Raw genomic sequence first — 25521 nt, 5'->3', positions numbered from 1 at the left:
GAAAAACATACCTGTTGTAAAAAATAACGCGCATAGTATCAGAACAGAACAGTTGACGGAGCAGCCGTTACCGAACACACGGCAGCAGGCAGCTGCGCCGGCCATGGTCTGCCGTGCATCCACACCCGTGAGACCCTACTGTGAAGAACGCACTGCTCTCCGTCGGTGGGGACATGCACAGACCGCTTGGCCACCATGCTTTCCTCCCGGTCTGTTCACGCTGAGACTTAGCAGTGACAGCCCAGAAGGGAATGGAGTTCCACGCTCCAAAGCCATCACTGTCTTCAACACCCGTCTTAAGATTCTTTCTGGAACCCCCAGCTCCTCCACTCTTCAAAGCTAACGACGTACAGAAATGGAAATAAGAATATGAGGACATCACATTGCCTTAGAAAAACCGTCCTGAACGTTTCTTCAGACCGTGTCTTGACAGAATGGGAAGAGCAGCTCTGCCTCCCGAGGCTTCCAGGGACTCCAGACACACACGAGCACCCGTCTTCAGTCATTAGCCACGGAGACCTTGGTCCCAACCACTGTCGGCCTTTTCTAGAAACTGGAGACCCTGATTCAAATGGCAAGATGCGTTCGTTCCATTTGCCTTGCAGTAACCCTATGCTTCACAAAGATTCCGGACTAGGGGTTATTCCCCATCCAACTTCATGCATCAGGAACCAGAATATTCTCACATTTTATTTCAAGGCACTCTCCACCAGATAGTGTAAAAAGAATAAACGACTCTGTAAAATGAAACTACCTTCTTGAAAACACAACAGTGAGATACGAAATGAGACAAAGTAGAATGATACTGAAGGCTCATCATCCCAAAGTGCCTTAATGCCATTTGCTTGCTGCAAAGACAAGGACTGTAAAAGGAGCAGGGCGAAAGTGTGCAAAGCACTTCCTTGGAAGACCTCCAGTGCACTAACAGACCGTGAGAAAAGCAAGTGCAGCCCCCACGTGACGGGAAGGAATGTGCAACCTCGGAGACTGCCGAGTCTCCCGACATCTGCTCGCGCTGGATGCCACCCACCGGCTGAACTGGAAGTCAACAGCAGCACTTCGTGTGACAGCCACAGAGTGACAGTCCAGGCATGTGAGGACCCACTCGTGTTCCCCCAGTTCGTGGAGAGACTTCCCACTGCTATGCATCTCACCCCCCCTCGTTTTAAGAGTAAGTCGAATTGACTATATATTATACAATAAATGATCTTATATACACTAATAATAAAGGTAATTAGGAAGATGCTGAGTTATCTGGTGCCGTTAGAGAAAATGAGCGGACATATCTCTCACCTAACAGTTTTCTTCTAGCTTCTGCTGTATCTCACTTAGCAGTTACTCTCTTTCTCTCCAACTTATCTTCATCCTCAAACCTCAGAGGAAAGAATACCAAGGAAGGGTCAGGTGCGGGAGAGCAGGGGTTGGGAGGCAGCATTTCTGGCGGGGGAAGCACCATTTCCCAGCGCTGCACCTGACGAAGTCCCAGGTCAGCCAGGCGGAAAGTCTGGAGGCTACCATGCTTCTGTGAGGACTGCAGCAGCTCTATCTTCGCATCTCTTACTAATTACATAAGCCATCTAGGTCAAAGTAAACACTGCTAAAAGCTCCTACCCACTGGAAAGAGAAATAGAGGGCTTGAAAACACAACCTCACCGGCTCCAATGGAGAAAGCAGCGTCATTCAGTGGCGAGAATAGCGCTGTGGACGCCTCGCTATCAATACTCAAGGGACCAGGAGCGCGGTGAGGACGGCCCCTCGGAGGCAGGTCACCTGACCAGCTCCGGGGCTGCCACCGCACCCAGAGACCGCACGCAGAGACCGTGCTTGTCAAGATGCCTTGCTGCTTGAGAATAAGGTGAGATCCCAGATTCAAGTGCTGGCAGAATTTCACCCATCAGATGCACCTGCAGTCTCCACTGCCTTCAAAGGACGCCTTCGGATGGGTCAGCAGTTCCATGAACATTCACAAAACCAACGCTTGGCACCACTCAGTGGGGTCGACAGTGCCCGGCGGCGCACTGTGATGAGTCCAGCCACGTCCGCACCAAGAGCTACACAGGCAAGTGCCATCAACTATCCTGACTGGCAGGCAAGACACACAGCCCTGTGCCACTTCCCTTCTGCCCACCACAGAGCAGGGGACGGATCTGGGAGTGCAGGACACCTGCAGAGCCACCAACAGCGGAAGATGAGATGCTGAAGGGCAGATCACTGAGGCTGAACACACGCTTTCTTGTGCCAACAGCTGCGCACCAGCAGCTGAGGCCCTGTGTCCCCTGTGGCCAAGGACTGCCTCGCTCTAAGGAAGGCCGCTCACTCAGCACAGGGCCAAGAGGCCTTTCCAGCTGCAGGTACCAAAAAAAAGCCACTGCCGCCATCACAGGGGAAGAGCGTCCCAAAGGCAAATGTCGTTTGAGATGATTGACACTTTTTAGAGGCCATTTTGGTCATTCTTGCAATCAAAGAGAAACCTTTATTTTCAACACAACTGCCCAGAAAAGATGGTTCGTTGATCCACTATCAACAAGTCTCTCACCACGCACAGCACCAAAATATATATTTAAAAAATTAAAAAACACATAGCCCCTCACACACATCTCCCAAAAGCCACACAACCCAGACCAAAGGGAAAACCAAACTGAATGCCCTCACACACAAGCCGTCTTTGAATTAGGATTTACAAATTTATATATTCTTTCCTATGGAAAAAAAAGCCACAAAAAACCACAGGGGTAAGGAAAAACTTGTAGGTGAAGGCCCGACAAGATTTAGGGGAAGTAGGATGTAACGTCTGCCTAAGCTAACAGCAGAATCATGATTCGCGCTCTTCCTGTATTTGGAGTGGGCTGCGGCCTAACAGCACAGCCCTCTGGGGCAGACCAAACCCTTCAGCAGCCAGAGGCCCCGGGAACGCACAAGAGCCAACCGCAGACTGCCAGATTCTTCAGCGAGTACCGGGCTGCAACGTCTGCATCAGACTGCCAAAGGGACGGCATCTTTCCTTGCAAGTTTCCACTGCCTACAAAGGCCATTTTTCCCTATAAAAAAAGATGCCAGGTCAAAAAAAAAGTACAAGGGAGAAAGAGTTCTCTACTGCAGTAAGAAAGCCACAGTCGCAGGCTGATCCCAGGCAAGCCCCGCAGCGCAGGGCTGCTGTCGGGGCCACCACACAAGCGCAGGTGCTACTTGGGCTCCTCGATCACACCCTTGCTGAGGTCTGTCATTTTGGGATACTTTACTTTCTTCTGGTCCAGCTCATTCTGAGCCCAAAGTAGCAGTTTCAGTAATTTTGCCAGTTTGGGTGTTGACTCGCGATTTTCATAGTCGAGGACAGCTTGGTTCACTTCACTCCACACCTAGAACACAAAGACATCCGATAAAACCACCACATGTTGGGAGGCCGAGGTGGGCGGATCACGAGGTCAAGAGATCGAGACCATCCTGGTCAACATGGTGAAACCCCGTCTCTACTAATACAAAAAATTAGCTGGGCACGGTGGCGCGTGCCTGTAATCCCAGCTACTCAGGAGGCTGAGGCAGGAGAAATGCCTGAACCCAGGAGGCGGAGGTTGCGGTGAGCCGAGATCGCGCCATTGCACTCCAGCCTGGGTATCAAGAGCGAAACTCCGTCTCAAAAAAAAAACAAAAACAAAACAAAACACCACATGCGCAGAGTGTCAGCACTCATTAAAAACATGTGGTTTAAACAAACACTGAGCCCTAAATGTGAGACACTCTCGGGATATTAAACACGTAGTCCTTGACTGGGGAAGCTAACAGTCTGGTCGGCAAATGTCACATCCAGCCTCGATGGCAGCTAAGTGCCAAGAGCAAGGCTCGAGCCGAGCACTGAGGGGACTGGGAGAGAGGCAAGACCCGCACAGCGGGCCACACCGGCAGCCTCCTCACACGCCTCAAGGAAACATCTCCAGTGGACTCCGGGACAGGCTGTCCTTCCAAGACAGTGCAAGGAGAATGGAGTCATGGGAGAGGACCTGAGGGAGATAGTGCAGGGAGGACAGGGTCCCGGCAGAGGACTTGGGGGAGACAGTGCAGGGAGGACGGAGTCCCGGGAGAGGACCTGGGGGAGACAGTGCGGGGAGGACGGGGTCCCGGCAGAGGACCTGGGGGAGACAATGCGGGGAGGACGGGGTCCCGGGAGAGGACCTGGTGTAGACAGTGCGGGGAGGACGGGGTCCCGGCAGAGGACCTGGTGTAGACAGTGCAGGGAGGACGGGGTCCCGGCAGAGGACCTGGGGGAGACAGTGCAGGGAGGACGGGGTCCCGGGAGAGGACCTGAGGGAGACAGTGCAGGGAGGACAGGGTCCCGGCAGAGGACCTGGGGGAAGAGGGGCCTGGGTCTGGAAAGGCGAGGAGCTGTCATGGTCTGCCAGACACAAAAATAGTAGCGAGGAGAGAAAAGTTTAAGAAAACAGGATATTAAATGAAAACATACTTGGGACATAAGCAGGAAGAAGGGTTGGATAAATATGAGAAATCAGCAAGGGTGAGAATACTCTCCAAGGGCCATGAAGTCCAGCTTAACAAGATAAAAGATTAAAAGCCAGGGAGGGGCCGGGAGCGGCGGCTCACGCCTATAACCCCAGCACTTTGGGAGGCTGAGACAGGCAGATCACCTGAGGTCAGGAGTTTGAGACCAGCCTGCCAATATGGGGAAGCCTGGTCTCTACTAAAAATACAAAAATTAGCCAGGCTCGGTGGCACACTCAGGTAGTCCCAGCTACTCAGGCTGAGGCAGGAGAATCACGTGAACACAGGAGGTGGGGGTTGCAGTGAGCCAAGCTCTCATCACTGCACTTCAGCCTAGGCGACAGAGCAAGACTCCGTCTCAAAAAAAAAAAAAAAGCCAGGGAGGAACTACTCAGTGTCCTGACCCAGAAGCCACCTGTCTCTCAGTCCACAGCACAAACCCACCCATGTGGTGTCTTTGTGAATCCCCCTTGGAGCACGTCAGCAATGGAAGGAGGCTTCCCTCTCACGGGCCCCACCTTCTGCCTCTGCATGGTGTGGAGGAGGTCTCCGAAGGGCGACTCCTCGGGACTGTCGAAGGCCAGCAGAGCCAGGGTGCGCTCCATCTCCGTGAGGCACTCCCGGCTCTCCTCGCCCTGCTCCGCTAGCTGAGTCTGCGCAAACTCCAGCGCTGCCTCCGTCTCCCGCTGGCGGATCAGCTCGATCAAATGCTGTTGCTGAAGGCAGAGACAGACAAGACTGATCCACCACGCACCCAGCCCAGGAACTCCGGGCGGGCCGCACCAGGTTCCCATCAAAAGTACATCACAGAGGAAGATTTTTCTTGCATATCTTATCAAATTTGCATTTTTAAAACAAGAAACAGCTTCTGAACTACATAAAACAGCAAATTCAAACCCCTCTCCCAACACACATTAAAATAATATTATCGTGGCTGGGCGCGGTGGCTCACGCCTGTTATCCCAGCACTTTGGGAGGCCAAGGAGGCCGGATCATGAGGTCAGGAGATCAAGACCATCCTGGCTAACACGGTGAAACCTCCTCTCTACTAAAAATACAAAAAATTAGCCAGGTGTGGTGGCACGCACCTGTAGTCCCAGCTACTCGGGAGGCTGAAGCAGGAGAATCGCTTGAACCCAGGAGGCGGAGGCTGCAGTGAGCTGAGATCATGCCACTGCATTCCAGCCTGGGCGACAGAGCAAGACCCCATCTCAAAATAAATAAACAAAAATAATATTATTATTAAAGCAAATTAGCCTAGTTATTTCTCAGTCACTGCAGATAAGTTTAACTTCCCGAGTATCTGCAAACCAGACCCCTCGCTCCTGAAACACACCAGACCCCCCCCCAAAACACACCAGACTCCCCTCTCCTGAAACACACCAGACCCCTAGCTCCTGAAACACACCTGCAGATGGAAGTAAAGGTACCGGTTTGTGTCCAGGAGCTCGGGGTGGAGGCTGTTGATCAAGGCGATGGCCTCCTGGATCTGACCTTTCAGTATCATCTCCCGGATCTTGATTCGTTCATCAAGTGTCTCCAGATCCACACTAGGTTCGATCCCAGATTCCATTCGAAACTTCTCTGCTGCTTCTTTAAAGCCCTCTGAAAATAAAAACCATCTTCACTGCTAAGAAAGTTAGCAAGGAATTAAGGCAAAGACTTTGTATCTCCAGAAACTCCAACTGCCTCAATTAATCACCTCTGATGTGAACCTCACTTTCTCAGGGACTCGCTATTAATATCTTTGTAATTTACAAGTTATGCTCTCAAAATACATGTAGAAAACAAGAAGAGTATATCTCATTCCTTGCTATCCCATCCAAAAACTCTAAGCAGTTAGCCAAAGAGGTCAGAATGGCTGCTGGCCCAGTGCGTTGGTGTGGGCTCCTTTGAGAAGACAGACACTAGGCCCAGACGCCAGCAGCTGCGGATCTGGTGCCAGGTTAGGCAAGACACACTGGCCCCACCTCCACAGCACAGTGGCCCTCCACGGCCAGCTCTACCTGAGTGGCCTGGTGACTCACACCTCTTAGAGTGTCTACAGTTCTTCAAAGCCAGCATGTGTGCCCCTTCTCCTGCCCCCGACACAATTATAGGCCTAAATTTCCTCATCACCTTCCAAAAATATTTTTTTTGAGATGGGGTCCCACTTAGTCACCCAGGCGGGAGAACAGTGGCGCGATCTTGGCTCACTGCAACCTCCGCCTCCCGGGCTTAAGTGATCCTCCCACCTCAGCCTCCCAAGTAGCTGGGACCACAGCACAAGCCACCACGCCCAGCTAATTAAAAATTTTTTTTTTCTAGAGACAAGGTCTCACTATGTTGCCCAGTCTGGTCTTGAATTCCTGGGCTCAAGCAATCCTCCCACCTCTGCCTCTCAAAGTGCTAGGATTACAGGCATGAGCCACCACACTTGGCCCAAAAAATTTTTACAGAGATTAACCTCGGAGTGGGAACTGGGGACTAAAAGGAGGGAGATTTACTTTTCATGTTATGCCTTTTATTTATTTATTTATTTTTGAGATGGAGCCTCACTCTGTCACCAGGCTGGAGTGTAGAAGCACCATCTCAGCTCACTGCAAACTCTGCCTCCCGGGTTCAGGCGATTCTCCTGCCTTAGCCTCCCAAGTAGCTGGGGCTACGGGCGCATGCCACCATGCCTGGCTAATTTTTGTATTTTTAGTAGAGATGGGGTTTCACCACGTTGGCCAGGATGGTCTCGATCTCTTGGCTTTGTAATCTGCCTGCCTCAGCCTCCCGACGTGCTGGGATTACAGGCGAGCCCCCGCGCCCGGCCGTGTTATGCGTTTTAAGAACATCTGGATTTTCTTGCCACATACAGCACTGCCCTCCCTCCAGCTGACATCAAGAACAGCCTGAGTGTTATTTCCCACTGCACACTTCTGCCCTGCCCCGTTCTCATCCTCTGAGTCGGGCCCACCCTCTAGAAACAGGCCAGCATACTTTACCAGACTGGCCAGAAGAGATCAACTGCTTGGGCTTTAAGGATACTTACTTCACAACAGTCTCAATCATCTTGATTATCTAACAGTAAAACTGTCAAAGGCTGAGAAATGGGTTTGCGTTAGGTCTCGGGGACCTGGAATAATCTGATCTCCAGAAAAGGCTACCTTTTACACGATAATTTACAAACTTACCAAGTTAGCACTGTTTCTGTAATGTCTGAACACAAATAATTACACCACCAAACCTCACAGCTACAGCGCTCCTTACGTGCTCACAAAGGGAGAGCCACGTTCGCGCCGCGGCGTCCTCGCTGTAAGCCATTACCTGTGACCAGGTAGTTCATGATGAGGCGGTTCATGTCTGCTCTCTGGACATGTAAGTTATTGAGCTTTTCCATCCACTCATCTTTCGTGATTTCATCGGGTTTTTCTGCATAACTCATTCTGATTTATTTCTACAAGAAAAAAATCATAGCTGAGGGAGGGGTTTAGATTCACCTCTAAGTGCAAAGGGCAGCGCTGGAGAGCCGTGAGCTAGAGAATCCCACACTGTGAGCATGAACTGAAAGAGAAGGCTGCCACAGGACACCCACCAGACTGAGAACGCCAATTCTTAGCAAAGACGTAAGTTCACTCGAACTCTTCTACTCTGGTGTCAGGAGAATGGACTGTACTCTGAAAATAATCCGGCATCCATTGTAAAGCTGAACATGTGTGCTCCTTACAACCCAGCAATTCTACTTTTAATACATTTATATTCTAGAAAAACTCACCAGAACGCAGCAAACACAGACAACCCTGTTCCCAGCAGCACTGTTCAAATCGGCAGAAGTGTGGAAGCCACCTACCTGCACAGAACCACACTGCATGTTAAAACCCTTGGGCAGATGTGTTTTGAATTCGGAATTCTTCAATGTACAGTGATATTTGGTGCAATTCACCATGGAACAGCCTCCCTGGGGTTTGGGGGAGTTCCCCATCATCAGAGGCTACTTCTCTAGTGAAATCTGTGAGTATCCATACGAAGTGGGAGGGGCTATTAAACTTTACCTGGCGAGGTTTGGGCCAAACAAAACCACAAACTTTGGTTTCAGAGATGTTTAGACTTTAGCATTGCTGAGAAAGTTTTGTGGTCATGTATTCACACAAGAATTTCATAAAGCAGATAAGATAACATCACACAAAGTCACAAAGATGACTGTCATACAACAATGCTGAATGAAAAAAGCAAGTTGCAGGAGAGGCCAAATGCGGCATGAGTTTCATAAGGAACAACAAGACAAAACACGTGATACGTGCTTTAGCAACAAATATGTGGCCGAACTATTTTGTTTCTTAAAACAGGGGCATGAAAGCTGACACTCGGGAGGGGTTACCTGTGGGAGGCGCAGATGCCCGAAGCCCAAGAGGCAGCTGTTCCAACTTTGGGAGAATGGCTGGGCACCTGAGACAGGCAGTGGGCACACCACCGTCTACTCTGTCTTCATCTTTTGTCACTGATATATATGTTACGGATGCTACTTTATACAAAGGACTGCTAAAGTGCTTCAATAAATTAAAAAACTAAAAGATGATTTTGGTCTCCTGGCTGAGAATGGGATGAACGCAGGGTGGTGAGAACGGACCAGCAAGTCCATTAAGGAGACGCTAGAGCGAGAGAGAGGACATCGGCAGAAGAGACGGAGAGACAGGTGAGATCGGGACGTTTTGGTCATGGAGTCAATGGCTTCTGTCTGCTGCTGGACAGAAGACAACGGGACAAAAGGAAGGGAAGAACTGAAGATGGTCACAGGTCTCAAGCATGAGAGGCCTTGGAAGATGGGGCCACAAATAAGGAGGAAGGACTGGGAGAAGAACAGGTTTGAGAAGCAGGGCCAGTTTGAGATGACTATTAAACATGCAGCTGGAGAAATCAAGCAGGTGTCTGGATTCCAGATCCTGAGCTCAGTGCTGGAAACATTAATTAGGAAAATAGGGCGGGGGACGGGGATATTTAAAGCCAAGAATTCAGCCAAGACCACCTAGGGAGAGCATAGCTAGGGAATGAGAATAGTCATTGCTTAGAGGATGCCAGCCTTGAAGGTCAAGCAGAGAAAGTGGCAGCAGCAGAAGAAAAGTTGCTGTGGAGCAGCAGGTAAGGTGGAGTGACCAGGAGCTGCCGTCACCCAGCAACACCCACCTCCCGCACTTAGTCAACTGCAAAACTCACTGAGACCAAATTTTTATCCGTGACAATCAAAGGTAACTTAAGGACCATTTTTTTTTTAAGTCAGGGTATCACTCTGTTGCCCAGGCTGGAGGGTAGTGGAGCGATCTTCGCTCACTGTAGCCTCGACCTCCCGGGCTCACGATCCTCTCCCCTCGGCCTCCTGAGTAGCCGGGACTACAGGTGCGCACCACCACGCCTGGCTAGTTTTTCTGGTTTTGGCAGAGACCGGTGTCTCGATGTTGCCCAGGCTGGTCTCGAACTCGCGGGCTCCAGCGACCCGCCCACTGCGACCTCCGCCACCGCGCCCGCTGCGGGCCCTAGGACCCACGTTACGAGCTCCCTAGGAAAGGCACCTTTTCCCTTGGCCCATTCGGGGATCGGGACTCATAGCGCTTCCATTCCCGGGCGGTTACGTGCGCCCATGAAAAGCAACAGCTTTGGAGAACCGGCCCGCCCTGTCTGAGGAAAGAACTCGGTTGTCCCAAACTCCGCATAAGAAGATTCAGCAGGAGGAGGCGCCCCGGGTGCCAAACACTCCTGCTCTCCACGCCACGCTTTACGTCCTCACCCGCTCGGCCTCCGCTGTCAACCGGCAAATTTTGTTAAAAGACCCCGTTACAGACGTCGCTCCACGGAGACAGCGACCGCCCCTGAACGCCAGCGCCCGGGGCCGCGCGCCTGGAGGCTGATCCTGACTGGCCCCTGGGCGCCGGCGCGGGGCAGCCGTCCGGGCGGGGACTCACGGCGCGCCCCAACTCCGCACCAGCCCGCGCCGGCGCCTCCAAGGCCCCCAGAGCGGAGGCGACGCGCATCCCGGCCGCGTCCCGCCTGCCGCGGCCCCGGGAGACGCTCGGCCCGGCCGCCCGGGCCCGCCGCCGCCATCTTACCGTGAGGATCCTGCCTCCCGCGCTGCGCGGTCTGGGCGGCGGCGGCTCTGCAACCGCTCCTGGGCCGGGGAGGGGCGGCGGCAGCTGGGACGCCCGAGTAGAAGGAGGCGGAGGCGGGGGCCGCGGCGGAGGCGGAGGCGGAGGCGGGGCGGGGAGCGGAGGGCAGGCGCACCGGCGGCCGCCCCTCAGCACCTCTCGCGACAGCACGAGAGCGCCAGCAGACGACCAATGGAGCGCCCCCGCGAAGGGGCGGGACCAACAGCCTCCCGGAAGCGCGGGATCTCAGCTTCCGTCCTTGCGCACAACTCCCCTCGCGGCGACCTCGCGCTACGGGTTGGCGCGAGAGTCAAAAGGCGTCAGCCGCCTCTGGGCAAGATGGCTGCTGCGGAGGCGTTGGAGTGTGGAAACATGCAGCGGGGATGGCGACGTCTGCACTGAGTCGGAGGCGAAGGTCTCAGCTCTTTTCCTGTCGTTTGCGTGAGGCCGGACGGGGCGGGGCGGAGGAAGGGCGCCGGGTGTCCGCGGTCGCCCCAGACACGGGGAGGGAGTCCGCTCCCGACCGGCGGCCTGCCAGGGCTGGTGTCCCTGAGGCCCAGGGAGAGGCCGCGGACCGGAGGCCCGGCCGGGCGGGAGCCGTGCTCTCTGCTCGCGGAAGTGATTCCTCGGCTTTACTCGAGATGTTGCTGAGCGCGTCCTCACTCGAGGCCAGGTGGGGAATCCGGAGGGCCCTGCCCTCCCTCGGGTCGCGCCGTAGGGGCCGGACGCGGCCCGGGCGCGCGGGACAAAGGAGACCCCGCTGGCTTGCGGGGCGGAGTCCCCGCGGCGGCGCGGGCAGGGCCGGGGGGACGCGGTGGCCGCAGCCCGCCGGGCAGGGGGCGGGTCGAGGCCGCGCTTGGGTATGTGAGCGTTTTTTTGCTTGTTGCCGTCCGCTCGGGGGGAACGCACGCTCCGGCATCGCGGGGTCCCCTGTTTCCGCGGCTGGGAAGTGACTTCGTGTGTTTGATGGAGCCGGAGGAAGAAAGTGAATTTCATCTGAGGCGTCCACGGAACGCCTCGGAGCGCGGTCGGGGTGCGGGGTTTCGCGCGGTTGCTGACGAGCGAGCTGAGTAACGCGTGAGCCACGCGGGTCGGGCTGCTCGGCCTCAGTCGGTCCAGCTCTACAGACAGGCTGGATAAAGACGACTGGTTTCGGACATTTTCCGTTAATCGACAGGTCTAAGGTCTTGACAGAATCATGCTTGATAACGCGGAGGCAGTACATGTCGGTAATTACGTCATTTGCAACTACTTAACCCTACGGAAACAGTTCTCGATCTTTATTTTATTTATTTATTTAGAGACAGAGTCTCACTTTGTCTCCCAGGCTGGAGTGCAGTGGCGCGATCTCGGCTCACTGCAACTTCCGCCTCTTGAGTTCAAGCGATTCTCCTGCCTCAACCTCCCGAGTGGCCGAAACTAAAGGCGCACGCCACCACGCCCGGCTTTTAAAAATTATTATTATTATTTTTTTTTAGTAGAGGCGGGGTTTCACCATGTTGGCCAGGCTGGTCTCAAACTCCTGACCTCAAATGATTACCCACCTTGGCCTCCCAAAGTGCTGGGATTACAGGCGTGAGCCACCGCACCTGGTGTATTTTTATTTACGTTTTTTAGAGACGAGGGTATTGGCTTCTTGCCCAGGCTGGTCTCGAACTCCTGGGCTCAAGCGATCCTCCCGCCTTGACCTCTGGAAATGCTGGATTTACAGGCATGAGCCACCATGCACAGCCTGAACGTCAGCGAAAAAGTGTGCGGCGTGGGGAGGATGCACGAGCAAAAACTTGAGTTCTGGCGCCTTCAGGAGGCATTCCGGAACGTTCCAGTCCAAGGAGTCTTCCTCAGTGCCTGACTGTGGCTCACGGGTTAATAATGCCCCTCCTCCCAGCATTCGACCACCTAGTCCTGTTGTGTCACCTCCTTCATCCTCTCTAGAAACTGGCTTCTTTGTGCCATTTCCCAGCCTCTTCCACTGTAACGTGGAAGCCATCGTCTTTGATTTTCGGATTGCCTGGACGTCTTCCTAACTCGTGCGAGTGCGGGAAGTCCTGTCTCCACCTCTCACATAGCAGACAGGGTGATCTCCAAAAGCCATCACTCACTCACTCTGTCCTCCTCTGAGCATCCCTTGGGGACCCCCCATTGCCCACGTAAAGTTAGCACAGCTCTTAAGTCTGCACTCCTGATCTTACCTTTTTTTTTTTTTTTTGAGACCGATTTTGCTCCCACCATCCCAGCCTATGGGAGGTTCTCTTGTGTTACCAAGCTCTGTTATAGCTGTACTCTCACAGTCTGGGTCCTGCGTGTAAAACACTTCCCTAGGCCAACTCCTGCTCACCTGCTCAATAGAGATGCGGCTTTCTTGGGGAAATCTTCCCTACGCAAAGCTGGATTGAGTGCCCTTCCTTTATGCTTGCACAGAATCCTACACTAGCCCGTCGTAGCTCTTAGCACATGGTCTGTGTCGTTGCTGCCAGGTAGGATGTCATGATTCACCATAAAAGGGTAAGCTTCATGCGAGCTGATAATGGCTGAAGTCTAGTTTGTAATAGGAGTTCCATAAATATGTATTTGTTGAGTAGATGGAGTAAATGAGTGAATGATTCTGAGGACCTTAGCTGGAAGCAGCACCTTCAGTCAGAAGGGAAGTGAGCAGTCCTTGGTGACTGACAGTTTGTGGGAGCGAAGAGGGCAGCCCAGAGTGATGCTGATGAGTAGCCCAGCTGGTGAGGTCGTGGCGCCAACTGAGAATGATCATGAGGAAGGAGGTGCAGCAGCTAGGAGGGAAAGGTGATGAGCTCCGCGCGGGCCTCGTTCAATTGCTGAATTGAAGGTGCCTGTGGGATAGATCTAAGCTCAGGGGAAAGAGTAGGGCTGGAGTTGAGAGATGGGTGTAATATATTCAGAGGAAGTCCAGGGAGGCAAGGAGTGGATCGAGTCCAGAACGCGGAACTGCAGCCTGTATTCACTGAGGAAGAAGTTGCCTGTGAAGGGCAACAAGAAGTGGCCAGGGGGTCTGACAAGAACCAGGGGCTTAAAAGGTGCTCCCTGTAGCCACAGGGTGTAGAGTTTCAAGAAGCTGCGTTAGCAGTGTCCAGGCTGTAGGGAAGTCCAGGGTGAAGCTGCCAAAACTGCCTATTTGATCGCTTTTGGTGACAGCGCAAGAAGTTGATGATGTGGTGGGAATGGGAGACATCCGTTTGTGGTGAGTAGGTTGAGTGTGTTGAGGCGTTCAGAAGCGGTTAGGGCCGTGTGGCATATGTACTGAGAAGTGAGCAGGGGGCTAGATGCCACCAGACACTGCAGTGAAGTGAGCAGTGAGCTAGATGCCGCCAGAAGCTGCAACCACAGGTGAAGAGACTGAGGAGCAGGGAGGGGGTCGAGGATAACTTCTCAGCTTCTGGCCCATGCATTTATAGGGTGGGACCATCCTCTGGATAGGGAATGCCAGAGAAGAGCCTGGATGTGGTAGTGAGGTCAGAAGTCATAAGCTCATTTTTGCATGTTAGGTAGGTTTTGAAGTGCATTTGAGGCATCCACGTGAAGATGCCAGGGGAGCAGGTGAATGATGGTGCAGGCAGAGATAAAGGTAACTACAGCCAGGTATGCATGAAGTCTCTGTGGAGAGTGTGTGGGTGGAGGTAGAGGAGGACAGCCTGGGCCAGAGCCCTGAAGACACCAGCATGTGTGGTCACTAAGGGTGCAGGAAAACAGGAAAGAGCTAGGTGGGTCCTGGGACAGGAGAGGGTGGAGGGCCACACCAGTTGACATCTGGGACCGTGACCAAGATTTCAGCCTGGTGATTCATCAGCTGCCTGAGCTTTCCTATGACAGAGGTGGGCCTGTGGACAAGATACACCACAGGCTTGGCACTTACAGTCAGCTGAGGGGCAGCCGGGTGTTCAGAGCTTCCAGTGCTTTGCAAGCTGAGGTGGTGGCTTTGAACTTGAGTTGTTTCATTTTGAGAGAGAGGAACCGAAAGAGGAGTGCTAAAGGGATATTAGTCTGTTTTTTTGAAGATGGAGTCTCGCTCTTGCCCAGGCTGGAGTGCCATGGCGCGATCTCAGCTCACTGCAGCCTCTGACTCCTGGGTTCAAGCGATTCTTCTGTCTCGGCCTCCCGAGTAGCTGGGGTTACAGGCATGCACCACCACACCTGTCTAATTTTGTATATTTAGTGGAGATGAGATTTCTTTATGTTGGTCAGGCTGGTCTCAAACTCCCAACCTCAGGTGATCCACCGGCCTTAGCCTCCGAGAGTGTCGGGATTACAGGCATGAGCCACCACGCCCGGCAGGTTTATTAGTCTTAAAGGAACATTAATGAGTTTTTTAAAACGGGAAAGCAGTTCACCCAGGCTAGAGTGCAATGGTGTGATCACGGCCCACTGCAACCTACACCGCCCAACTAATCCTCCTGTCTTAGCCTCGTGAATAGCTGGGACTACAGGTGGAAGCCACCACAGCCAGCTAATTTTGATAATTTTATTTTTAGAGAAGAGGTCTCACTATGTTGCCCAGGCTGTTGTCAAACTTCTGGGCGCAAGCAGTCCTCCTGCCTGGGCCTCCCAAAGTGCTGGGATTACAACTGTGAGCCACCGTGTAGAGTGTTTCTTTACTTAAATTGTAGAATGTTTTAAAAAACCAGGTTATCAGCCATGTTTCACAAAACCACATTATTTCCATGGATGTTTTGTTTTACTCTCAAAACCCAAAAGCATAAAATCAAACCCCTACATACTGGAGACTTCAGGCTTTTAAAGATACTGAGCAAATCAAATCACCCTACTTTTCAGGATAATTGGTAAGCCCATCAGTTGATGCTCAGAATGATTAGCACAGGTAGGTAGGGAACAGCCAGACCGCAACGTTCATTTTGCACAGTATTTCAAACAACTTTCTTAGAGATGTTGGAAAGGGGTAAGGAAGAATTTTACTATTTAGTCTGGTGCACGTAATCTTTTTTTTTTGAGACAGAGTTTCGCTCTTGTTGCCCAGGCTGGAGTGCAATGGTGCAATCTTGGCTCACTGCAAACTTCGCCTCCCGGGTTCAAGCGATTCTCCTGCCTCAGCCTCCCGAGTATCTGGGACTACAGGCATGCGCCGCCACGCTCGGCTAATTTTGTATTTTTAGTAGAGACGGGGTTTTTCCATGGTTGGTCAGGCTGGTCTCGAACTCTCGACCCCAGGTGATCTGCCCACCTTGGCCTCCCAAAGTGCTGGGATGGTGGGCGGGAGCCCCGCACCCGGCCTGCTGCACATGTTCTGACACCGCGTGTCTGTGGTGAACCCAGACCCTGTAAAGCATCTTTACTGCTATTTGATATAGGTGCCCTCCCTCTCCCACTTTTTGTCTGATTTTATTTCCCTTTCTAGATTATACTACTAAATCAGAAAGTACTGAATATGTTGTAAGTTAGTTTGGGTGAGAGTAAGAATAATCTTTTCCTGATTTTTTTTTTTTAAATCTTTAACTCCTGCTGAGGTTGAAACATAAACTGTGTTCAGCATACTGTTACCTGAAACAAATGTGGTGGGAGGTAAGGTGGTACAGTCCTGCCATTGCAGACCAGCAGGAAAGTCCAGGCAGGATTTTGAGTAGCAATGTACATGGTCAAAGCATCGTTTATGTACTGTTTCATTTGAGTTTGATTTTGCACTTGGAACCTGATTGTTCAGGGTTTGATGGACAGTTATTAGTTTGGGATCTGACTTTCCTTTTTTATAAAAATTAACAACTCTCTATATATAAATCTACACACATGCATGTGGATAGTTTTGCCTGTCTGTGTCTTAAGGTCATTGTATGCATGCAGCTGTTGTGAGCACCTGTCTGATTAGAAGGTAGAATTAGAAATAGAGTTCCTGTGTTTCCCAGGCTGGCCTTCCAACTCCTGGGCTCAAGCAGTCCTCCCTCCTGGGCCTCCCAAAGTGTTGGGATTACAGGCGTGAGCCACCGAGTCTGGCCCTACATTTACTCTTTAAATACTTTTGTATTTGAATGAAAGAGGCAGGGCGAAGCTGAGGCAGGAGGATCTGTGAGGCCAGGAGTTTGAGACCAGCCTGGTCAACAAAGGGAGATCACACCGCTCTTTTAAAGAAGGGAAACACCTGACATCCCCACTTGGGTATTTTTTGGAACCTGCAGATGCTCAGCCTTTGCTGTTATTGTTGGTATTTCATTCAAATACACTCAATTTTACCATTTTGTTCTTGTGAACTAGGCAAAAACAGGAATTAATTTATGCAGTTATTCCTCTCCGGACAAATCCTGGAAGTGTTTTCATTGAAGAAAAAAAATCTTCAAGTGTAGTCTGCACAATTGTAGCCCCATCCGTCCCCCTAAGGCCCCACACTCCGGAGGCATTGAGGTTAGGCAGAAGGCACGAGAACAGGGCCGGGCCCATCACGCCTGGAGCACGGTGCGAACCCATCGCTGTCTGACCTCATGGACGCCCTGCTCCCTCCTCCTGGCACTCTCCAGCAGGTGTAGAAATTCAGTTGGCTGTGGGTTCGTTTCTGCTTTTTCACTGGTCTGTATTCCGTGGTATGAATCACCTGTAAGGGTAAATGTCCTATTTGGGCACAACCGCTTTACTCTTAAAGTACCTTTCTGTCAGAATCTGTGAACCTGGTTGTTTTTTTTCTTTTGGCTTTCTTGTTTGCTATGTTCCTTTGCTATGTTGAGATAAAACCAGTCAGAAAAGAAATAGTTTTTTTGCCTTATACTTACTAAAATATTAATTTATTCCAAAGTTGGCTTTATTTACTTTTCACTGACCTCAAAGAGAAAACTTAGACACCTTAGAAACATGAAACGTTCTCAGAGGAAGGAATAATGAGCAGGGTTCTGTATTAATGTGTTCACTCCTGTTTAACAGCAGAGGATATAGAAATCCTGCAGCCCAGGCCAGGCGCAGTGGCTCACATCTGTAATCCCAGCACTTTGGGAGGCAGAGGCGGGTGGATCCCTGCAGTTCAAGACCAGCCTGGGCAACATAGTGAAACCCCGTGTCTCTACAAAAAAAAATACACAGATTAGCTGGGTGTGGTGGCGTGTGCCTATAGTCCCAGCTACTCAGGAGGCTGAGGCAGGAGGATTGCTTGAGTCTGGGAGGCAGAGGTTGCAGACAGCCAAGATCACACTACCGCACTCCAGCCTGGGTGACAGTGTGAGACCTTGTCTCAGGGAAAACACCACCACTACAAACTGCAGCTTATTCTTTATAAAGATACCTGGGAAATGATAGAACTGAGAATAACATGTCTAGATTCAATTCCCTGCCATAAGAAGTTCCTTTTGGCTTGTTTGCGGATATTGTTGTAAGTCCAGTGCTGCTATCTTGAGTAATGTACAGAGGCTAATGTGACCAAACAAAGATCCATCCCTTGTTTTTCTGGTTAAAAGTTAGTCGTAGCACAGGTTTCTAGTACATTCAATTGATAAGACAGTGTCCATAATGCTAATCACAAAAATTCAGAGTGTATAATGATTTGGTACAGCATTAAGTGGGGTGATTCCCTCCTCCCATCTCCTTTCCCTCTCTTTTTTCCTATTTCACATATATTCTTTTGCCTAAAAGACAGAAAATTGGTGTGATTCTCATGCTGCATAGAACATGTAGCTCCATCACCTCCCACAGCTCTCTAGAGGTCTTGGGGTTGGAGCACAAAGTGTAACTTCTGATTCTGTTTTTCCTTTAATTCTTCTGTTTCCTGGCCCTTCTGCATCCTGCCAGTTCCCCTTAACTTACCCACTGTTGTCCATCCTCTCCCGCTGTGTTGGTTGTCTCAAAACAGCTTTCAGCTGAATTCATTGAGTGGGTGAATTCTGTGAAGTTGCCTTTTCTGGCAGTTCTGTTACTCAGTGATGCACAAACGTAGCATTTGCCCTCTGGTAGATAAAGATTTGGGGGGGGGGTGCGCATATATATATATAATTTTTTTTTTTTTTTTTGAAACAGTCTTGCTCTGTTGCCCAGGCTGGAGTGCAGTAGTGGGTTCAAGCGATTCCCCTGCTGTACTCCCGAGTAGCTGAGATTACAGGCGCCTGCCACCATGCCCGGCTAATTATTGCATTTTTAGAGATGGGGTTTCACCATGTTGGCCAGGCTGGTCTTGAACTCAGGACCTCAGGTGATCCACCTGCCTCAGTCTCCCAGAGTGCTGGGATTATAGGCATGAACCATGTGCCCGGAAGATCTGGTTAATATTATTTAAAGGAGCCAAAGACAGTGCTTTACTGTTTGCTTTGAGGGGAAGTAGCAGCCAATCTGATTGTGACACCTTTTAGCATTGGTAAGTTGATTTATCTAAAGTTAACTGTTAAAGTTAGCTGCCCTTATACAATGTAAAAGTAATGAAAATTCATCCGTTTCTCAAAAAAAAAGCACACACAGTGCTTGAAGTTTTTCTTGGCAATAAGAAAACAGTAGGCATATATTTATCTATACACACACACACACACACACATTTTTTTTCCCTCTGGGAATCCACGTTTTCCTCTTGGGTAAAGGAGAGGGTTGTGTTATGTGATTCCTTTTTCCTGCCCCAAGTGGCTGGCGACACAGCCCCAGCACGCCGGGCACTGAGGCCCTGAAACGCGGCGTGAGAGGCCTGGTGCGCAGACAGAGCTCAGGACCGGGCCGATCTCCCGCCAGAAGGAGCAATGCTCCGGCCGGGTCGCGGGCCTGAGGTGCAGCCCTGCAGGCCTCCATCCGGGCTCGCCTGAGGTCTGCGGGAATCTTGCGGGCGTCCTCCCGAGCAGGCAAAGGAGGAGCCCAGCGCCGAGGCCCAGGCGTGCCCCGCTCCCGCCCCGCTCCCCCCGCCGTGTCCCTCCCCCGCTGCCCCCCTCTGGAAGGCCGAGACCTGGATGCTGCCCGGTGGCCTCGGCGGGGCCCCTGTCCTTGGCCTCTGAATCCCAGGTGAGAAGAATAAAACCTGACGCTGTCCGGCTTCCTGTTCTTGGAGAGGGCGGGACGTCTTTGCCGAGAGAGCTGTGCGGAATCTGGAAGCGCTGGTGCTCCTTCGCTTTCTCGGGACTACGGTAAATGAAATAAAGCCGGCTGCCTGCTTGAGTATTTTTGTCATAGTATTTTTATTTTGGGATCAGGGTATTGTGCTCCAGAACCTGAGTCCCAATGAAGGAGGATTATAAGCCCGGAAAGCTATTTTTATTTTATTTTTTTAAATAATTGCTGAGTTTCCAGAATTGTACTTTCAAAAACTTTCCCTAAACTTAGCGTGGCATGGGGTGGCAGAAACTGGTGTCTACACATTACAGAAGTGTACTGTTGACGCCTGTTTGTGATGCACACATGCTGTTTTCCCCATGGACCACCTATGAAGCTTCCTGCTGGAGGGCCCTTCCTGCTTTCCGGCCCACATCCTGTTGTAAATCGGTGCTACTTGTGGGGTTTTGTTTGGGAATTTGGGATATTTAAGGAAAAATTTTTTGAAACAACTGAAGACTTTGTTTCCTCCTTTGGGTTTTACTTTTTAAATAAATTAGGTTAAGAAGAAGTATTATTTTGCTAGTGGAGTTCAAATACAAATACCCAGACTGTAGTTTCTCCAAATGCCTTTCTCACCAGGGAGGGGGAGCTCCCAGGTAAACTGGGATAGAGCTGAGTAGGTGGGGAAGGCCAAGATGGATAGTCTGGCCAGGTGTTCACAGGAGAGCCAGCTTCTGCTGGGGATGGGGGATGAGAACCAGAGGCAGGTTCCAGTATCCTCTGGACTTGGTGGAAGAAAGGCATTCTGCCGGTTGCTGCGCACTGCGGTGAGCTGAGTGAGGCTTCCCTTTCCTCTGTTTTCCTGCGTTTTCCCTTCTGTCCACTTGATTTTCTCGTTCCTGAGCCGCCTTGTGCACACTTGCCATCTGTCTCCCTGAGTGCCCAGCCTGAAACTGCACCCAAGAGTTAAAATCTCTTAAAATCTCACCGTCTTGCAGAAAGAAATTGCTGCTGGTTTAAAGATCCCAGCTAAAGAGACAGTGGCATTTAGAGAGAGCCTCTTGCAGGGAGGCCTCATGTGGTCTTCACCTGGGCCCCAGCATCTGAGCCCTCCTTTTACAGAGAGCTTGCCCAAGATCACACTGCTTGTTAAAGGTGATCTCAACCCCATCTGTCTTCTAAGCTTCCCACTACCCCATGCCTGAGAGCAGGAACCTCTCTTTGGAACTTGAAGACACAATCAAGATGGAAGACTGTCAAGTTCATCGTGCCAGATTCCATTAATGTAGTCCTAATGGGTCACACCAGCCTAAACAAGCTGTGTTGTATTCCTTTGATGAAAACTAAGTCAGCCTCAGAAACTGGCAGACCGTATAATCTTCAGAGGTGTTATTAAAAAGCACACCTGCCTCAAAGCCCCTGTCCACCCACGGGAGTATCGCAGAAGCCTCCGTGTTAGGGGCGTCTTTACAGCACTCTGGGTTCCTTTTGCTCTTGGCCACGGCTGACGCCAAAGGCTAGATGGTATCACTGTTCACAGAAGTGAAAGCAAGTAATGAGACAGCGCCCCCTCCTGCCCCCTCCCCGTCTCTTTCCTGGGTATCTGGGGATAGACAGGTGATGGGGTGTCACTCTAGTCATTCTTGAGCGATCTGAAGACAATCCACATGGAAGGCTGACTTGATCATAACTCTTTCCCCTCTCTTGATAGTAAATGTCTAATCGTTTCCTCCAACCCCTGTGGGCAAACATGCCCAGGCTTTCTTTGAGTTCCAGCTCCTGGTAAGTAGTTCTGAGTGTAGGATTGACATGGTGGGAGGAGGCAGAGGTTTGGGGACCGCACCGCCAAGGACCCTGGGGCCTAGACGTCCAAAGTGTCCGCCTCCCTTCCTCGCTGTGCTCCTTCCGCTTCCCCCACTCTCACGCCAGGACCTCGCGTCTGGCTGTGCTGTCCACTCCCAGCCGAGGCCGTCAGGGACTTGGAGTTTGAGAACTACAGTTTGGAAGAGAAAACTTGGGCCTTTTCTTCCTTTATTCTCTGTCTTCCCCCGCCCCACACCTCTTAAAAATTTAGCCCAGGAGCTTCCTATCCCCAACGACGAGAAGGGCTTAGTGGCCTTAAGAGCGAAATCCTGGTGGAGTGCAGCCCCTCGGGGCTGGCACGCACCCTTCGCAAGGGCACTGCCCCAGCTTTCACCCTTGGGGTCAGGGAAATAAGACGTCCACAAAGGATGCTCCGAAGTCGTCGCCGGTGCACATCCGAAGGGCGCGCCCGCGGTGCAGGTAGGGAAGGCGGGCGCATGCGCGCAGTGCGGGGCCGGGCTTCCCCCCCCCCCGGGGCGCCGCTCTAGCCTCGCAGCGTCTCGGTGGCCTGCCTCGTCCTCTGCCCGCCGCGCGGGGGCGCCGCTCTAGCCCCACGCCGTCTCGGTGGCCGGCCGCCCATTCCGCGGCGTTCGGGGAAATGGCTGTGGGACCCTAGAGGCCTGCGGTAAGTGGCGTCCCGTGCGCCGGGTAGAGGAGTCGGCCGCTGCTTGGGCCGCCCTCGGGAGCGGGGCGGGGCCGGCGTCGGAGCGCGGCCGGCGAGAGCCGCGGATTCCGCACAGGCCGCTCCCGCCGAGAAGATGGCGGCCGCGGAAGGGAGCGAGCGAGCGAGCGAGCGAGCGGGCGGGAGGGGCCGGGTCAGAGCCGGCGCGGGCCTCGGACGTCGGCCCTAGCGGGCACTCAGTGGTCGCGGCTGGAACGGTTTCGAGGGTGGGAGTCAAGGCGGCCGCCCGCGGGGAGGAGCGAAGAGGTAGCCTGGGCGAGTGCGACCGGGGGCGGGGGTGCGGAGCTTTTAAGCGCAGCTGGTTTCTCTGGGCATCCTTGGGGGGCTCGGCACTTGCTCCCGGGCCTTGGGTGCGGTCGGGGTGGCCGGCGCGGCCTCTGGCGGGGCGGCTGGCGCTGCCGGAAGCGCGAAGAGCGCGGATTCGCTTCCTGAAGAGTGTGTCCTTCCTTCCCCGCGCTGGTCGTCAGGGTTTTTGTGGAATCGTTTGTTGCGTTGGTGTGTACTGGCCGTATTTGTGACACATTTTGCCCTCCAGTGATCTTGGAAGCCGAAGGGACCAGCTCTTGGGCTTGGCGAGCCTGCGCCGCCTCCGCTGCGGCTCGGGCCCCTCGTCGCCTCTTAGACAGTGGAGGTCAGGGCCGGGTTTTCGGCTCTAAATAAAGCACCTTAATATATAAGCTTAAGAGTTTGGGCCGTAGGCAGCAGTAGCTCACTGCGTTACCACTTACTGAAAATACTCTGAACTTGTGTCTGGGCCGTCGATACCTATGTTTTCTGTCTGCTGATGGAATGAGACTTGAGCCTGGTGTACTCAGGGACTTGAGGAGAAGGCAGATCGGAGCGTCTTCTCGGTGTGTTCACATAACCTTGCTGTACGCTGTGTTCCATGGTTTTCCTAGGGCCACATATGACTTGGTTGAGATACACTTCTGAGAAAGACGCTTAGTACTAAACACAGTCTTCGATTTTTTTTTTTAATGGACATTCATTGCATACCGTGTTAGCACGAGGGTACAGCAGTGACCAAGCTGGCCCCTGTCCCAGTCCTCCGGGAGACAAGTTCACTGGGGAGCTTGAGAGGTTATTCAAACTCCTTCCTTTAAATCAGGTGTTACCAACCCGTTTACCCCAGAGCCCAGAGCTCTTTAGTGGCCCTTTGGATTGCGGTTTGTGTATGTATGTGTCTGACCATTTTCCCATTTTAAGCATAGCATAGACATCTCAGAAATGTAACCCCGGAAGACAGCCCTGTTGTGAAACTCCCTGCCTAATGCACACTTGTTTTCCTACTTGCTGTGTACATGGGGAGGAGATACTTGTTCTTGCAGACTTGTTTCAACACGTTTCATGAGTGAGGTGCCTCTCATCTTGTTTTGGAAAAGCATGGATCTTGAGTTTTCTTCAGGCTTTACACCAAAGGCTGTCCTGTATTAGTATTTGATTGAATTAAGACTAGGTCAAGCAGAGCGAGTTGTGCTGTGATGAGAAGACAGGGCACAAAAGATAATTTGATTGACTGCCCAGCTGGTACCCGTGGTTACCAGACAGCCCAGCCGTGCTGCATGTATATGTGTGAGCATCAAAATGGCTTGTTCAGAATGTGTGTCATCAGGTGGGCCTTAAAGGGTGGTGAGGTTCCTTCATGTAAGGGAGGGAGTGTTTGGAATGGGTATTGGCTCCTTCAAGGTCGTTTGCAGGTTCTGCTGTTGACACTGTGAGTTTTTCTACAGCCTTGGGGTCATAATCCCTTTGAGGTCAGTTCTGTGGAGCCCAATGGAGTGCTGCTCTTCAGTGTTTGTTTTTAAGCTGTGCTAAGTCTTCATTGTTTGGTATTTCCGTAAACAGGACACATTTTTCTTTTTTTGTATACCTGTCCCATGATGCCAGGTGGCTTTTTGGCTCCTGAAGAGCAAAGATTGAACGTGTTTAACAGGCGACTCCCTGCTACCCGTGGGTCCCTGCAGTGTACACATGCCTGAGGCCGTGTGTCTGATCTCTCTTGGGCGGGCGGGCTCAGAAGACAACCAGGAAGTTCTCTCTAAATAGTCTCCCACTCACGTTTCATATTTAAGTGATGGGGCCTTTACAGTGGATATCTGAGCTCTGCCTCTTTATGGCTAGTGTCAAATGACGTATGTTAATTGCATTACAAAGGTTATGTGATTAACAGTTAATGGAAACGTTCGGGAAGAGGAGGTCAAAGAACGAAGTCCAAATTGCTCATGTCATGTAAGTGTACACACTAGTCTGTGAGACAGTCTGTGCTGCCTAGGCCTCATTTTTTTTGAGTAGTAATTTTGAGGGTAAGTTGTTACATGAAGTTGAGTTGGTAATTGTGCATATTTTAAAAAGAGTTCTGTAACCGTGACCATAAAACTTAATAGGTGGTACTTGATCGGATGTAAGTTGTAAAGCAGGCATTTCTCTCCTTGGGTGTCAAACTTAGATGGCGTGGTTTTGTTTTACATGTGCTAATGGAGACGTTTACGTGATATTTAACATATTTTCTTTTTTGGTTTTATTTTTGTTTTATTGAAAGTTTGGTTGGGTTGATATACCTTTATAACAAGGTAAACCAACTTTTTTTTCCAAAATGAAGATACTTTAACGTGTTTGGTACAAAGATAATATACATACAGAAAAGTTATAGAAAGTAAAAACACCAGAAAGGCACTGTCCAGAAAAGCCCCACAGTACAACTGTTTTGCACTAGAGAATGGGATGTGTTGGAGGCTGTGGCCGCTGCCCTGGCTGGCTTGTCCCTGGCTCTTCCACTCACTTGTCACAGAGCTTTTCTCATGGTTGTGCATGTGGTGATTCATTGCCCCTCAATTTTGGCCTTAAAAAACTCCCAGCCTGGCCCAGTGGCTCACGCCTGTAATCCCAGCACTTTGAGAGATCGAGGTTGGTGGATTACTTGCGGTCAGGAGTTTGAGACCAGCCTGGCCAACAGAAACCCCGTCTCTAACCAAAAATACAAAAATTAGCTGGGTGTGCTGGTGCATACCTGTAGTCCCAACCACTTGGGAGGCTGAGGCGGGAGAATCACTTGACCCACGGAGGTGGAGGTTGCAGTGAGATCGGGCCACTGCACTCTAGCCTAGGTGACAGTGAGACCCTGTCTCAAAAAAAAAAAAAAAATTCCTTATGCCAGGCATGCCAGTGCGTCCCTGTAGTCCTAGCAGTTTGGAAGGTGAGGCCAGAGGCCAGAGAGAGGATCACTTGAAGCCAGGAGTTCCAGGCTGTAGTGAGCTGTGATTGTGCCACTGCCCTCTAGCCTGGGTGATAGAGCAAGACTCTGTCTACCCCCACCCTCCCAAAAATGAGTTTCCCTATGTAGATGCTTCTTGATTTTTCAGACTAGTGTGTTAGTTTGTGTTCAGTTTGTCACCTTTGTGAGGAAAAAAAACACTCATAAATTTGTGTGTACTT

General features: G+C 51.6%; 2 protein-coding genes across 7 annotated transcripts in view; one reads left to right on the top strand and one right to left on the bottom strand.

Annotated features, from left to right (window-relative positions):
• Window positions 1-2441: 2441 nt before the first annotated feature.
• Window positions 2442-10629, bottom strand: GID8 (GID complex subunit 8 homolog). Of its 4 annotated transcripts, none has more exons than XM_021672461.2 (5): window positions 10557-10629; window positions 7786-7915; window positions 5900-6096; window positions 5010-5207; window positions 2442-3356 (listed from the first exon to the last, which is right to left on the bottom strand). In XM_021672461.2, exons 2-5 carry the CDS (start codon window positions 7901-7903, stop codon window positions 3183-3185), a joined length of 687 nt encoding a protein of 228 aa, XP_021528136.1. In that variant the 5' UTR covers window positions 7904-7915; window positions 10557-10629; the 3' UTR covers window positions 2442-3182. The 4 variants fall into 4 exon arrangements, with proteins under 4 accessions (XP_021528136.1, XP_012295983.1, XP_012295985.1 ...); XM_012440560.3 differs by lacking the exon at window positions 10557-10629 and adding an exon at window positions 8054-9853; XM_012440562.3 differs by lacking the exon at window positions 10557-10629 and adding an exon at window positions 8234-9853.
• A 258-nt stretch (window positions 10630-10887) lies between these two features.
• DIDO1 (death inducer-obliterator 1) overlaps window positions 10888-25521 on the top strand; it is a 59922-nt gene continuing 45288 nt past the window's right edge. The window contains exon 1 of one of the 3 annotated variants that reach the window (XM_012440557.2): window positions 10888-11007. The gene's annotated coding sequence lies outside the window, so the exon portion shown is untranslated. Of the gene's footprint in view, window positions 11008-21955; window positions 22033-22266; window positions 22336-25521 lie in introns of those variants that run through there. The other 2 variants (XM_012440558.2, XM_012440559.2) reach the window with 2 other exon arrangements.

This window comes from Aotus nancymaae, unplaced genomic scaffold, assembly GCF_030222135.1.
Source record: "Aotus nancymaae isolate 86718 unplaced genomic scaffold, 86718_ANA_hifiasm-v0.15.2.pri h1tg000029l, whole genome shotgun sequence".
NCBI lineage: Eukaryota > Metazoa > Chordata > Mammalia > Primates > Aotidae > Aotus > Aotus nancymaae.
This window is presented reverse-complemented; position numbering and strand designations above follow the sequence as displayed.